This window comes from Amphibalanus amphitrite, unplaced genomic scaffold (genome assembly GCF_019059575.1).
Source record: "Amphibalanus amphitrite isolate SeventyFive unplaced genomic scaffold, NRLGWU_Aamphi_draft 000311F_arrow, whole genome shotgun sequence".
Classification (NCBI taxonomy): domain Eukaryota; kingdom Metazoa; phylum Arthropoda; class Thecostraca; order Balanomorpha; family Balanidae; genus Amphibalanus; species Amphibalanus amphitrite.
Genome location: NW_024881806.1, coordinates 246,640 through 261,909, shown reverse-complemented (window position 1 = coordinate 261,909; position 15,270 = coordinate 246,640). Strand labels below are relative to the sequence as shown.

The following is a 15,270-nucleotide window of genomic DNA, read 5'->3' as shown; positions in this document are numbered from 1 at the left end:
CCAGTATCGCCACAGTCGCGCAATCGCGGCGGATCACCGAGACCATTGTCCGGGGGAGCTCCGGGTCTGGGATAACCATGAAATGATATCACTCGTCTCTCTCTCTCTCTCTCTCTCTCTCTCTCTCTCTCTCTCTCTCTCTCTCTCTCTCTCTCTCTCTGTCTCTGTCTCTGTCTCTGTCTCTGTCTCTGTCTCTGTCTCTGTCTCTGTCTCTGTCTCTGTCTCTGTCTCTGTCTTTCTCTCTCTCTCTCTCTCTCTCTCTCTCTCTCTCTCTCTCTCTCTCTCTCTCTCTCTCTCTCTCTCTCTCTCTCTCTCTCTCATTTCTCTCAGTCATTCCCCGTGACTCTTAACTACCTTATCCGAAATCAACTGCCACCAATCAATGTGTGTTGTGGCGTATCATACCTCTCTATTACCGGCTGATACCTCCTATAGCTGCCAGCACCGTACGGTATATGTACTGGTATCGTAACACCGCCCGTAAGTTAGTTGCCACCGGTGTGTTGTTTGAACCCAACCTCCCCCACCAGTGGACTACCGTCTCTCTCGTTTCTCCCGTGCCCGCGCTGGGAACCAAAGTCTGCCGGCGCGGCCGCCAACAGCCTCCGTGGGGCTGTTTCTTCGACGAGCCGCTCGTAAAAATAACTGGCGCCAATTTTCTTTCCCTCTTATTGCGGCCGGAAGAAATGCTTGAAATACGACGGGGCTGTGGTGTAAAGAGCGGCCCGTTTAATGAAGAGTCGGTGTTGGGCGGTACAGTTGCTTGAAAGGGGCGGTTTAATCAGCTGAGATTTGTGGTGACGAATAATGATTGAAGTCTGACTAGCGTATTTTGGTTATGATCGCCTTATTTGGTTTGTCGTACGCTAATTATTAATATCACGGCGTAAGTTTTTTTTTGCGGTTTTGTTTTGCTGAGGGCCCGGATTTTCAGTAGTATCTTTAGATACGGACATGCTGTCTTGCTTTATTGTTGCACATTATAGCTTCTTAATGTTCAGCAACATATTTTTAGGTCTTCTCATTGCTTTCGTTTCTGCAACATTTTCCACTTTGTTTTCCACTCACCGAGCTCTTTCTTTGTTCAGTTCTTTTTACCGTAGTTGTCTTTTTGCCTCAGGTATGTTTTTTCCTCTCCCTCTGAGCTCTTGACATGAAGGCAAATTGCTTCCATCGCTCGCTCGCAACAGGAATGAGACAGCGGCGTATTTGCAATCGCTTACCGTAACTGTAACTAATCGGCGTGCGGGCGCTTCATTCCGGGGGTGCCTGGCCGAGGGGAAGGGGGAGGGGTCACGGTAGAACACCGGGCTTGGCAATTTTCGACGATCAGCAGTTATATGAGGAACGATTGGGACGCCGCGGAATGACAAATTTGAGCCAGCGAAGTCAGGGTCTGTGACACACCATTTGTTGTGAGCTCCACGACGCTGTTTTGTTGTGTTTTGCTGGGGGAGTTCGTGCAGTTGTGCCTATCATGTTTGATGTTAGTGTTCAGTGAATGATGCACGTTATGTTGTGTTGTCGGTCAGCATCAATTTGTTATGCTGTCTGTTGTGTGTCTGGTTGGTTGATTTGAGCTGAATTGAGTTAATAAATCTACCGTCATTTCGTTGGGAAGTACCGGCTGCGTACCGATTTCGAATTTCGCCGTCTTTTAGTCTTGCAGAGTTCGAAGCCTTATTGTATTGCGTTCGTCTGAAATCCGTGCCGTTGTCTGCTCCAGGGACCCGCTTCGGAGAGACCCGGCGAACCTGGAGACACGGAGTCTGCTCTGTCGACACGGAGGACTTGTGTTCTCACCGACCGACCCGGAGGACAGGCACAGGTGGGCAGGTGTGGATAGATTGTGGGAGCTCACCCCGTGGGTGGGACTCTCACCCTGAGGAAAGGCACAGGCTAACTGGCGGGGAACAAGTGCCCAGTAAACATGCCGACGTCGGCCCGACGTCGGCCGACGTCGGGGTGACGTCGGCAACTCGGCATCGGCATGCCGACGTCGGCCCGACGTCGGTCCAACCTCGGCACGACGTCGGCTGGATGTCGGATATGCCCGCATGTACCGATGTCCAGCCGAGGTCCAGCCGACGTCGGACCGACGTCGGACCGAGATCAATTGCTGAGGTCCAGCCGATGTCGGGCCGACGTCGGGGCGACGTCGGACCGACATCGGCCGCTGTTTTGACCGTTAAAATAATATAAAATACATGATTCATGTTTCATAAAGAGCTTCTGTATTCAAAATATCCTCAGGAAACTCAAATCTTCCTCCACGCCGCAACCCCCTGATCCGGACTGGACGGGAAACTTTATCCCATTTGGGATTGCCCGTAAGCCGAGCTCGCCCGTAGCCGGGTGCGGTGAGTGCTTGGGGGCTGCTCGGCCTATCCTTTGGTCAGGCTCAGCCCCGGCAACTCACCAGGGCCGGGCCCAGTTCATATAGAAAGGCCAGTCGGCAAGTGTCACTTTGCCAAAGTGCCACTTATCAAAGGGACACTTTGGGAAACGTTGGTGCAGGTGTGTAAGAGTGACTATATGAATCCATTGTGGGGTCGCCCTTTCCAACAAGTGTCACGTAACAGCAATGGGACCAGGGGCAGGGACTCTATATGAACTGGACCCAGCGTGCTCGCCAAGAAGACCAATGTCTCCTCAGTCCTCTCCATCCTATCATCCTTCCGGCTCTGAAATGGTCTTGTCAGACCGAAAGGGCATAACCCAACAAAACAAACTAAGTCCGCCATCTGGCTGCGTGGTGTAGTGGTTAGCGCACTAACCTCGCGTTCAAATGACACGGGGTTCGAATCCGATCGCCGGATGATGCTTTTGGCGTGTTGTCCCAGTAAACATGCCGACGTCGGCGACTGGGGGGCTTGAATCCCGCCGCCGGTTGATATTTTTGGCGCGTTGTCCCAATAAACATGCCGACGTCGGCCCCGTCGGTCCAACGACAAACGATCTCGTCAACCTCGGCAAACGACCTCGGCCCGACGTCGGCTCGACGTCGGCTGGACTTCGGCTGGACGTCGGAACATGCGGGCATATCCGACGTCCAGCCGATGTCGGGCCGAGGTTGAACCGACGTTGGGCCGACGTCGGGCCGACGTCGGCATGTTTACTGGGGTGAGAGCAAATGGGTGCCGGCTTGGCCCTTAGGACAGACACAGGTGAGCTGCAAGTGGGGGACGGATAGGAACTCAGCTGTACAGGGGTCCTTACCTCGAGGACAGGAACAGGCGAACAAGTGGAAAGGGAGGGGCAGGTGGGTGCTCACTTGATGGTTAACGATTTTCTGTTCTTCATCGGGAGGAAAGTTGTGGTTGTCAGTTGAAGTCGATTCGCGGTCTTTGAATGAGACGTCTTGGACGGGCGTACTCAAATTCGAGTAAGGGGTACTAAGTGCTAAGGAATCTCACTGAAATATTATGGAATCTCATTGCGCCATTGGAATGAAGGCATGAGGTCAGCTGGTTGCGTGCATGCAAAACGTATCAAAGAATAACAAAGAATGTTCTCCAGGTAAGCCGATCGATTACCTGCTGCGTTAGTTAACACCACTTCATCACCGGTATCAGTAATTTGATACCTCTATCATTTGCCGTCTCGTTTTTGGCTCCGGTTTTGTCGTCATTATCAGTTCTGAGCCCACGGGGCGCCCGCGAGGCGGTGACTGATGCACATGAATATTTCATGTTGGTTGTGCCCGGGGCACAAAGCCACTGATGATGCGCTCTCGCAGACTGTTGGCGAAATTTCGACTCCGCCGGTGAGGTATGCTCTGAGGTGTTTTTGCGTTCCACTTTGTCTTGGTGTCTCATAATGGCTAGCTATGGTGAACAGAGCATCAGAGCATGGATGAGAAATGGAGACGGGACATGCGATAGAGAAGATGGAGTTAAATTTGCGAGCGTTTGTGGAATAAACTATAGGAAAATAAGTGTCAACTCAGGCTTTCCACGATCAAAAAATGTCCTTTTGACTCGCTTTCTCGTAACCTTGATGGTCGCCATTCGATTAAGTACGAGTACCAACTGCTATGCGTAAGATTCGGTCGCGGATTCTGCAAAGCCAGCAATCCTTTCTGTATTCATGACTAGCCCCGTCGATTCTTTCGCCTGTCAGGGCAGTCAACTACTCACCTATGTGAACGTCTGGGATCTCAGCGACTACCGGCTATCTGATCGCTGGCCCCTGCATTCTGCGTCCCCGTCTCCGTCCTGTCTCTGCGCTTCTGTCGCCATGGCGGCCATGGCTGCTTTCACCTGTCTCTATTCTCCTCTGCAAGCTACTTGCACGGGCGGATTACGATGCAGCTGTGTTAGCGTCTGTTGTCATGGCAACAGCGGCGGCTGGGGAGAGAGGGAGAGAGCTGTGAAGTGGCAGTCACCTCTCGCCTCTCTTCTCCCTGTCATGTGGCTGTCGGCACCGTCACGCAACCTGTCACAATGCCTGTCATACTGCCTGACACGCTGTGTGATGTGTTCATCTTGTGACCCTGGCTGGTAGCTGTAGCGGCTGGTACTGTGCCGTGTTATGCGTGCATTAGGTCATTTCACAGCACAACACAGCTCATAGAAATATAGTGCGGTACACTACAGTATGGTGTAGCTCGCGATGTCATATCACCGTCGCCGATTTTGAGAAGACTAAGACAACCACGAGTGCCTGGGACGCTACCCAGCCCCCGACAGCCTTTCGACTGTCCTGCCCTAGCGTATCACCCAGCATACCACAAGCATCCGCTGTCAAGACCGGCGCGGTCCGCATTTCGTATGCAGACTGGGGCGGACGACCTACCGAGCGTAACCACTGGCGGTCACGGACAACCAAGTCGAGCTGGAGCGGCACGGAGTTGATGGAACGGCACGGAACGGGGAACGAGTAGGCGACGCGATTATGGGTGGAGGGATATCCTGGACCGTCTCGGGGACAGCGGAGGAGCGGGGAGGTGGGGGGGGGGGGGGGGGGGGGACGGGAAAGGCGAGGCGGTGCTGACAGACGGATGGACGGACGGTGATCATTGGCTGGCTGGCAGCGCCGGTGTGGGAGCGAGTCTCACCAGACGTAGGGTCGTGGCCGAGTGGGGTTGAGGGATGACAACCTCGACATGCGTGGAGTTAGTAAGGAGCTTTGGATATTTGCACATTCTTGGCGAATTATATGCACACATCTTGATTTTTTATTGGAATTTATAACTTATACTTTCTTCGGTCGTATTCTCTGCCTACTCGTCCCTTCAGTTCGTGGCCGAGTGACGGGAACCTCGAGCTAATAGGTCCGTCGTACTGATAGCGCTGCGTCCGGGCGCCGACTCTTCGTAATCCGTTGTGCTGCTACTCCTATGACCCAAACGCTAACCCGCCCATACCCATGATACCCGTGCGAACCAAACGCCGACCCGTCCTCCTCACCCGCGATACCCCTGTGGCCCATACTGATAGCCCTGTGTTGAAGACGCCGACCCGTCCTCACCCGTGATACCCCTGTGGCCCAAACGCCGTCCCGTCGCCTCTAAACTGGTCATCGATCGCCCCGGGGCAAAAACGGCGGCGTCGGGCGGCGTGACAAATTCAGACGTCACTGCCAGGGCTCACACCCCTCGCTCGTCCGCCGTTGCCCGGACCCGAGGTTCGGGAGGGCCTCCTGGAGTCTCCCGAATGTCTTTAAGGGCGTCTCCTCGGCATCTTGCCTGTTTATCCTGGTCGTCTCTACGGATTTTCCGGAGCTATGCTAGGCATGTTTCATGGTTTCTTCATGTCTTGTATGCCGTCTTCCGTCGTCTTCATGGCATGTTTCGCGGTGCTATTCGCGAAGTCTCCGGCGTCTCTTGTCTGAGTCGTTTCTCAGCGTCTCCTGCGCCTTCCTGCTGTTGTGCTCGGCGCATGTCTTCTCAATGCTGCCGGGGCGTCAGTAAGCTCTAAAATCCTCAATAGAATCATTTCAATCCCTTCTCTTTCCAACCCCATCCCGTCCTGCCCCGTTTTAAATTTCCGTCTCTCGTCTGGCTCTCGCGTGGCCGTCGGATTTCTCCCACCGGTCCATCCCCTGCCCGCGGAATAGGGGTAATGATGTGCGCATAACGCTGATGCATGGTTCGTGACTGTTGAGATTCGGCCAGGCCGTCGTTGCCGACGGTAATGGATCGTCGGCCGGTGGCTCCGCTGCGTCGCCACCGGCGGACGGCCGGAGCGTCGTTAGCTGATACAAATGACGGCGACGGGACGGTGGGAGAAGGGTGGTGGAGACCGGGGTATGGCGGTGGCGGTGAGGTGGCTGGGTCGAGGTTTAATGCGGGATTTGAGGTGCGAGTAGGATGAAGAGTGATATTCGCAATCGCAACTGGATGACGCAAATGCTTAGCATACCAGGAGTGGTTGACTTTCTAAATTTTTGCTTTTCCCCTTTTGAAGAGCTCTTGAGAGATGTGACTGGAACGTCAGCGCTGCTGGACCTTGATGTTGCCAAGTGGCATGTCCTACACGTAGATTCCCAAATTTCTCGGTGATTCACCTTGCCCTTGCGGAGCTCTCGCTAAGCCGAGTCTGACTGACCTGATTTGACCCCGGTGACTCGGCACACCCCGTCCCTCCCCGCCCCCTCGCCGTCAGACAGACAGGTTCAACGGACGCGCCATTTTTTCGCGCGCACTTTTTGGGCGGCGTTTTTGCGCGGGTGGTTTTTGCGCGCGCCCGGAGACAGCGCAGGTCTGTTCTGGCGGCGGGCGGGGGCGGGGGCGGCCGAAATGCTTGGTTGCATCGCCGGCGGCGGGTGAGCCGACAGCTGTGGCTTCCGATGACGGCTCCGGGCTGAGTCGGTCTGACGGGATGACGCAGAGGGTGACATGGGCTGGGGTTCTCGAGGAACGAATCACATTGGCTATGGAAGAGGATCTATGATTTGTCGTTGTTATGAAGGACTGTTCGGGGGTTTGGGCTTGTTCTGTTTAGCGCCGGTATGAGTTTCATGCTTTGGTGTGGACATGAAGGACTATTCGGGGCTCCATTCCACTTAGCTTCATACATTCGCTTTAATGCTGCTGCAAAGGACTGCTTGATATCTTTTCCTTCTAGGGCCGACATGAGGTCGACGCTGCCCCAGAGAACTCCCTGGCGCTGTTCCACCCGGCGTCAGTATGAGTGAGTGCGTGACTTGCGGCATGGGTCCATCACCATCAGCGACCCGTGGCGATCCCGCCTCTCCCGAGCCGCGGCGGCGCATACCTGAGCGGCACGTGATTAAGCGATCAGACGGCGGCACGCTCGGCCTCATGAGGCAGACCCTCCGCTGACAATGTCTCAGTCACGCTGAGGCCGGGGTCACTGACCTGAGTGCCTGTCATGGCTGACCCTCCTACTCCTCCGCTGAAGCTCGACCTCCGGCTCGCGGCAAAGTCAGCGGGGAAAAAAGTTTCGTGAGGCTCGTCTGACGGTTGGCAGGTGGTGCCGGTTGGCGAGGTGGTTGGTTGTCTGTTTGGTGTGGATGAGAGGCGGTGTTTACTCAACTGTGGGGGCCGTGTCCCTTGGCTGCCCGGATGGCAAGGCTAGGGGCATGGCGTCCTGTGTGGCGCACTGGCAGATGTGGTTTCCCCAGCTCACGCTATGCTGCTCACCGCGGCAATCTGTTCAAAGTTCAACTGACTAAGGATACCAATTTCTCAACGATCGCCCTCATAATTGCTCGTTAGAATTTAGAGAATTAACTTATACTCTGGTTCATTGAAAGGTTTGTGATTTGTTGCATCATTTTCGTATCTCGCACCGTTTTGGCTCACCTGTCTGTTACCAATAAATGTGCTCTGCCCTTATCCCCAAAACAAACCTTGTCCACCCCGGGTTTGTTCTGCCGGTTTCTCATAGTATCGGTCCCTGCTGGTTTGTATCTCTCCTTTCTCCATCTTCCGTGCTCCCCTCTAGTACAGTTTATACTGACCAGCGAATTACGGTCACAACCCACCGGCTACTGGATAACGGGCAATTCCTGCCGATAAATATCAGACATGTTTGGATGTATTCGAGCATTCCAGCTTTCCATTCCCCGCCGCCACCGACGCACAGAATTAAAGATCGGCGCTGAGCTCCGTTAGCCAGGACTTTCTTTGAAAGCTGACAGTTATCTACGCCTACCATTTGTATTTCACATTGCAGTCTATCCGTTAAGGGGATGCACCGGATTGCCATTCCACATCAGTGTATTTTTCTGTTCTTTTAGCAGTTCCTGCATTGTCAGACGGATTAACCGCGTCTTGTCGGTCGGTGCTGTCATTTCAACCAATGCAGACATGTCTGGTCTTCACAGACGTTTGCGCTCAGACGTTCAGACGTTGCGATGTTTCTCTGCGTGGTCGATCGCCGTTCGTTTGGATTGGAAACATCGAACTGCCGTGTTGTGGAGCTGGCTCTGGCACACTGTTCTGTTTTTGCTGTCCACGTTAGCCGGAGCTGATCACGCTAATGAACAGCGCCGGAATAGTGCGGCTTCCGAGTTAGGACTGTGTTGGTGAACTGTTGTTAGTTGCAGTGTCTCTCCCTATTGACTGCTGATAACTACGTGGAACTCATTGACGTTATCCGGTGGCTATTGAATTAAAAAATCAGCATCTAGGATGCCGATGGATTATGGCCACTGATTTTACACCAACGAGAGCCAGGACTTTATTGCGTTGCTAAGTCGATCGTTGATTTTGTATTACCACAATCTAGTCGATTTCGCCACCGGCACATGCCCCCTGCATCGGTCATCCCGTCTCTCGGTCGACCCTATATGGAACCCGCTCCCAACACTCGCCTCGTTTGGCCATCATCGATCATGAGCCTGCACAGGGCCGTCAACTGTGACCCGACCACCTCCACGGCAAAAACCGGCGGACTTTCGCCCCCTGAATGGAATCTGCTCGATAACGCAAAAAGACGGCGCCGGCCTACTTCGGGCGGCGCTGATCTGTAAGGCTGGCGTATGGGCAGTGTGTGCGCCACATGGAGACCCTTTCTAGGGATGATGATGTGCGAGTTTGAGACCTGACCTCGGGGTCACCGCTGTGTGTGGTGGGGCTAAAGTGACACACTTCTCATTTGCATTCCGCTCTGAGTCCGGTTTGAGTCACTCTTGCAAGTTTCATCACAATTTCTGTGGTGTAATTATAGCGATTCTGTTCAGAAAGGCTTCTGGTTGTACCAAGACATGTATGGTACTGATATTTTTGCTTTTCGACCACTTAGAGACTGAGTGATTTGAGAAGAAAACTCTTGTTGCTAACTCATTCTAATTAGTGCACTGCCCACCTGAGTTGGATACCGAAGTCATATTTCCTTGTTTTAGGGCTTGAATGCTCAGTGGAACCCAGCACAGTAAAAACCTGCCTGGAAACAGTCAACGTCAACTTTACTGAAGGATTGTGATTTTTTCGAGAAGTCTTTATTTTTCTTGTCTTTCGCTTCACTTCTGGTAGACATTGGTTCACTGAGGGAGACTGAGGGGACATTGGTTCACCTTTATGTCAGCAAATTGTATGTGCTGTAGTTTGTTGCTCTGTCGACTGTAAAATATAACGACCTTATTTTATCTGTGTGTTCCAGGATGGTGTTTCTGCACGACTGGGAGTGGGACATTGTGAAGCGGTCCGGTCACGACGGCTGTGAGGTGATCATCACGAGGACAGAGGGTGACCCGACCCTGGCCACCCACCCAGGTAAGTCGGGTCACATCGGTGGAGGGACTGGGTTGTGAGGTGATCATCACGAGGACAGAGGGCGACCCCAACCTCGCCACCCACCCCGGTAAGTAGGATCATATCGGTCTACCTGGGCTCTTCACGACCTCTGGTGAAGCTTTATATCCAGCTGCCACAAATCGTTCGAGGGATTACATATCCATCATGCTATGTTGTTTCTCTTTACGGCAAGATGTGGAAGACTTTCACACCATAACTCTTGCCCTCCCCTCTCCCACATTTCTAATCTTCGACTGCATCTGGCATCGTTCGTGCCCTATTTGCTCCCCTGCCGAAGCTGTCTCCCTATCTCCCCAATGACAAACGCTACTCTATTAACGCCTAATGGTCAGCAGAGGTCCCAATTGATTCACTCTGGTCTCACTTTTGTTGGGCGCGTGTGCGGCCTTCCAATCGAGCAGCGGCTGCCGCCGGCCGGCTGGCCAGTTGGGACATTGGTCACGTTTGATCTACCGTTTGGGCAGCGTGGGGAGGGAGTGTACCCCTTTGTACCCCGTGATCGGCCGCGCGGAGTAGCGATGAGCCGTGTCGTGTTAGATGGGGGGAGATGAAGTGAGGAGCGCGAACGAGTTGTGAGCTCCCGGCTGAGGAGAGGGGGGGGGGGCTGAGGGATGGAGGTCGGGGATGGGTAGATAATGTTTAATAAAGCGAGTGCAGTTTAAGAAGCGTGAGAAAACCAAACATTGTGTGAATGACTGGGATATATGGAACGATGTTCTCGCAGGTACGATAGATACTCGTAGACTGCAGAGGAACTGTTGGTGGGATATCGGATCAAGCTGATCGTAGACTGGTGACTTTCATGATTGTGCTCTTCCAATAAAGTACACCAGGTTTATCCCGGCTTCTATCTCCCTCGTTGAACGTTGTTTTAGATGACTTTTCTGCCCCGGATACCCGCTTCGCGCTGACTTCTCCCTCCGAGTCGCTCCTCCTGTGGCCCTCTGGCCGTGTCACTCCGTCTCTGTCCCTCAGTCTCCCTCCCTCCCTCAGTGTCCCTCAGTGCCCCTCGGTCCCTCCATCCCTCGGTCTCCACCGTACCGACACTGCCTCTCCGTCCGCGTCCCTCCCGTGTCCCTCCTTCAGTGTCCGCTCCCAGACGGTGATTTATCAGCTCTGTGGGCTGATTGCGGCCGTCTGCCGTCTACCGCTCCCCACAGCCGCGGCGCGCCGGCCCTAATTCGTACCGCGCTCCTCATCGCCTTGTCCACGCCGCCGCGCCGGCCGGCTCATTTCAACAGACGCGTCGTCGGCGAACGAAGGGACAGTGTGATACCGACTGCGACGGGACTGGTCGCGACGCCGGGGAGGGGGTAGAGGGGAGGGCTAGGGAGTTGAAAGTCAAGGGGTGATACGTTGAGGAGTGGGGGGGGGGGGGTCGCCTGTTACAATCATAGACAATGATGCAATGAAGTGCAGTAATATTGCAGCGGCCAGCGGGTCTGTGAAATCGTTTGAGACTTCGAGACTACTGTCCGCATGAGTCGACGACTGAACCCCTAGAGGTTGTTGACGCCTCAAAGCGACTCGCTTATGAACAATGCCCTAGCGGCGCCCCTCGCATCCGTCCGAGACGTTTCCTTCCTGTTTGCGACTTCTGTTGGGGCGACGATTTTTGGCGGTCGGTCCGCGCCGCTGGTTTCAGCCGCTGCTCCGCGCCTCGGTCTGAGGTTAAAGATCTCTTGGCCCTGTGGGGAACGCTGGTGACCACCCGACACGTCGGATCGACTAGAAGCCGCGCCACCGGCGGCGACCGCGCCGGCTTCACAGCGTGGGGCGCCAGCTAATGGATGACGCTTCAGCCGGCGGCGGCGGGGCGATCCGTCATCGGAGCGGGGACGTCATCAGAGAGCCGACGGAGGTGGCACCGCCCCGGCCGGCGCAGACAGAAGAATGACCGCTCGGAGCGAATGGACAGCGCCTGAGAGCGAGTCAGGCCGGTCTGGAGAGGAGGGTTCTCAGTCTCACACGCCAGCTTGATATTGAAACGAGACTCGGTGGTGGAACAATGAGGAAGCCACCGGCTCTCTTGGTTTGAAAACGGGACTGAGTCTGGCAGCGCGATGCGAAAAGAGGAGGGGAGAAGGATGCGACGCATCCCGCCCACTTTCAGAAGCAGGCGATGTGGCGTTGCTTGGTTCTGTGCGGGGAGAGGAGAGAACTTCCGACGCCCTCAGAAAGATCAACGGGTAAAGAATGATGGAGAAATTGTGTCTTAATGTCAAGCGATGTCGATCGAGCAGACCATCGTCTGATTTGTGTAAAACGCAGCTTCTTGGGTGTACGGCTTGGTGTGAGGATCGTGCGCCGAGATCTACTCTCTAGGGTACTTGTGGAATGCTCCAACGATTTGTGGCTCCTGTTTAACATCGTAAAACTAATGTGAAATAGCGAGTAGACCCACAAAAACCCGGGCGTGCCACCGTCAAACCATTCAAGCCATTCGTTAACATGGCTCTGCAACGCATTAGCATTCTATGGCGCGTGGATCTGAAATCAAACAGTAGCGTTTACTACGGTCGTATCCCGTAAACATTCCTTCCATTGATTGGTGCAGGAGCCATGCACCATTATGCCACGACTGCCATGCAATAAATCCTACCGTTGACCGCGCTCCCGGAGGGCCATAAAACTTCTTTGGTCCCGTTCCGCCTCTTAGCGCCATCGCACGCTGAGCTCTCCCTCGCTACTCCCTTCCTCTCGCCTCCCCGGGGGCCGAACGAACCGGAATAAACCTCCGACGGAGACGGAGACGGAGATGACAGTAAGCGCTCAGACTTTTGCGCCCTCGTCTGATGTGAAAATGACGAGCCCGGCGGCCGGCTGTCTCAGTGTAACCGGCCTCGAACCGCTTCACTAGCGTCCTAGCGCTACTGAGATATCTTGTCCCACTATGCCCGCTCTGTAAACACGGTGTTGTATAGCCGACTACAGAATGATGTTCCACTTTTCACAAACAATTATTTGCCTGGAGTGGTAGGCTGTGCCACATCACACGGGCTGAGTTCACAAATTATAGCTTTGTCCCAATGCTCACAATCGACACGCTTCATTGCGTTATAAACGGCACAACTTAGCGCTCCGGTCAACTGATCGCTTCAGAGGAGTGGAACATCATTCTGTAGTCGACTATACACGAGTCGGCGCTTTGTGCCGATCGTAGATGTTTTTGAGAGGGGCAAAACTGAGCCGCCGGTGGCGGTGGGAAAAAGTTATCGCGCTAATAAATGGAGAGTCTCGCGTCCCCTCAGAGGCTGTATTCTGGCTCTCTGGGGAGCGGAGTTCGTTAGTGCTATTAATTGTACTCCCGACTGGTCAGTTGGAGCTTCTGTTGGCGCTCCGTCTGAGAGAACCAAAGACGAGGGAGGCGTGGTTCTTTGGTCGCCGGGCGTCCGATCGTCTTTTGAAGCGTGCTCGGGCGGCACATTGACCGATGTCTCGATCGATCGGCTTTTTGCGGGCCGGCGGACTTCGAGACGAACGCCTCGTGAATTAGTGGTGACGTGAGCCTTTGCTATCAAGGTCGTCGGACGCTGTTGTACCGTTCGTTCGACGTTGTATCATGTTACTACGCCCGCTTATTCTGTAGGTACCCTGCGCTCTGCTCCTACTGTTGCTATTCCGCTATCCTTTCGTATACCTCCGTACAAAAAGCCCCTTTGCTGCGGTAATTTCACCCGTTTTCGCCCATTTGGGTAATTTTCAGTCGATTTGAGTTGTTTTGCGCCGTCATTTGCACCCTCTTATGGCGATTATTGGCACCCCAGGCGATGACACAAAGCTCACCTCCCTGTCAGGTCGGACACCTGAATCAGGCGTCATGAGTCACGGGTCATGGGTCATGGGCCGGTCACGGGTCACCGCTGAGGTCAGGTCTGGTCCGCGGCGGTGCCGGCTCTGAGGCGGGGGTGTGGGAGGCGCGTGGGAGCCATCGGTCGGCCGTGGCCGGTTTTTGCACACACCCCGGGCCGCCTGGCACCGGCACCGTCTCCGGGCCAGGTCGGCGCCCTACAGTCGCCAGGGAGGGCAGGAGGCGAATGAGATGTGGTGTCAGGGGACATGGGGTGGGTTTCAGGCTAAATTTTGGATTATTGTAATGACACTTGCTCTCTAGGTCTCATGACTGGTAAAGCTTGGTCTCATCCCTCGCTAAAATGAAACCTCGATGTCGTTTTATTTTGCATACATATAGTTGTGTTTCGGTAGACATTCCGTTAACCCTAAGCAGTCATTTTTTTACGAAGCAATATTATTTATTGACATTGAGAAGGCTCAGCGGTTGCGTCTGCCTCCCCGGTCTCACCCGGCCGCTCGGGCTGTCAATCTCACCTCTCGACTGTTCCCGTACGTCAGTTCTGGCGCCGCCGGTGTCACTCTACCCTGCGCTCCTGTCCCTCGCCTGTCCCTCTGCAGTCCCTCTGCTGTCCCTCTGCTGTCCCTCGCCTGTCCCCTCCGAGTCCGCCGCTCCACCGTCCAGTGGCCGGCCGACACCAATCTAAGCTCGACATGCCTCCGAATCATTTACCGCCGGCAAAAACCATCATTGAAAATGCATTAGGGCCGGCGCGCAGGACATTCGACAAAAACCTAACGATCTCGGTGATGGATGCGGCACTGCTCGGCCGCCGAGAAAAATTACCCCGAATTGAAAGAAACGGCACACGAAGCGAGCAGTCGGCCGCTGGCGGCGAGTCGGCGCGACTTCCGGGACTGGGACGGTGGGGGTTTACCCGGGGAGAGAGGATTTTCAACCCTGGGGTCTGGGATTCCGGGCTTTGAGAGCGGCCGATGTCCATCGTTTTAGAGAAAGGAGGGCGGGTTAACGGCTTCATGCTCAACTCAAGGGTTAGGGGTCTTGCTTTTTAACCCCTGATTCGTATTTTATGGATCTAAATAAGATGTTGGGACTGGCTCGAGGCCCGTGAACTCTTTTTTTTTTTGCTGCTGTAGGGGAGAGAAGGGTAAGATGCCCAGGGTGGGAAAGACGCGCCACCCCCTCTAGCGGCGAAACAAAGAATCGAACCTGGAAATGAATGTTCTTAGCGTAAAGCGGAAGCCTGCCTTGTTAACTGCACAAAAATTTGCGAGGCTCAGTTGGGCAACGGCTGGCTGGAGATTGCATGTTTTTTATTTGCTGCTTTCAAAAAATATTTTGGTGTCAAAACATTGTAAATATCAAAGAAAGTAGATAATTTTTGCGTCCCTTGCTATAGTCGTGATAAATTAACATGCGTGTGCTGTGTCCCAAACAGTTTGTTTCAGGGTGTAGTTTTATGGCTAACAAATTGTACTGATTTAATGTTACCTCGGTACCTTGGGGTAAGATGCCCCCTGCCCTGATGGGGAAAGACGCCCCCCTAAATCCGTAGGCTGTCCTTCAAGCAGCCCGTCAAATCATTTATTACATACCTGTGATGAGAGATAAAAGCCGATCTGGGACTATTGAGAGTCCAGTACGGTCGGGTGCTCCCCATGCCGGTCTCTCGGCCCACACAGCGACTTTTTGGGCGGCATCTGACTCTGAGAGCCCTTACGACGGCCTC

The 15,270-nt window shown here is 54.1% G+C and overlaps 1 protein-coding gene across 3 annotated transcripts in view; it reads left to right on the top strand.

The window, feature by feature from the left end:
* Positions 1-15,270, top strand: part of LOC122388159 (ubiquitin carboxyl-terminal hydrolase 48-like) — a 50,535-nt gene that overhangs the window by 17,113 nt on the left and 18,152 nt on the right. For all 3 annotated transcript variants that reach the window (XM_043379006.1, XM_043379005.1, XM_043379004.1), the window contains exons 16-17: positions 1,727-1,828; positions 9,573-9,685. In XM_043379006.1, coding sequence (XP_043234941.1) covers positions 1,727-1,828; positions 9,573-9,685 — 215 coding nt within the window. The remainder of the gene's footprint in view (positions 1-1,726; positions 1,829-9,572; positions 9,686-15,270) is intronic.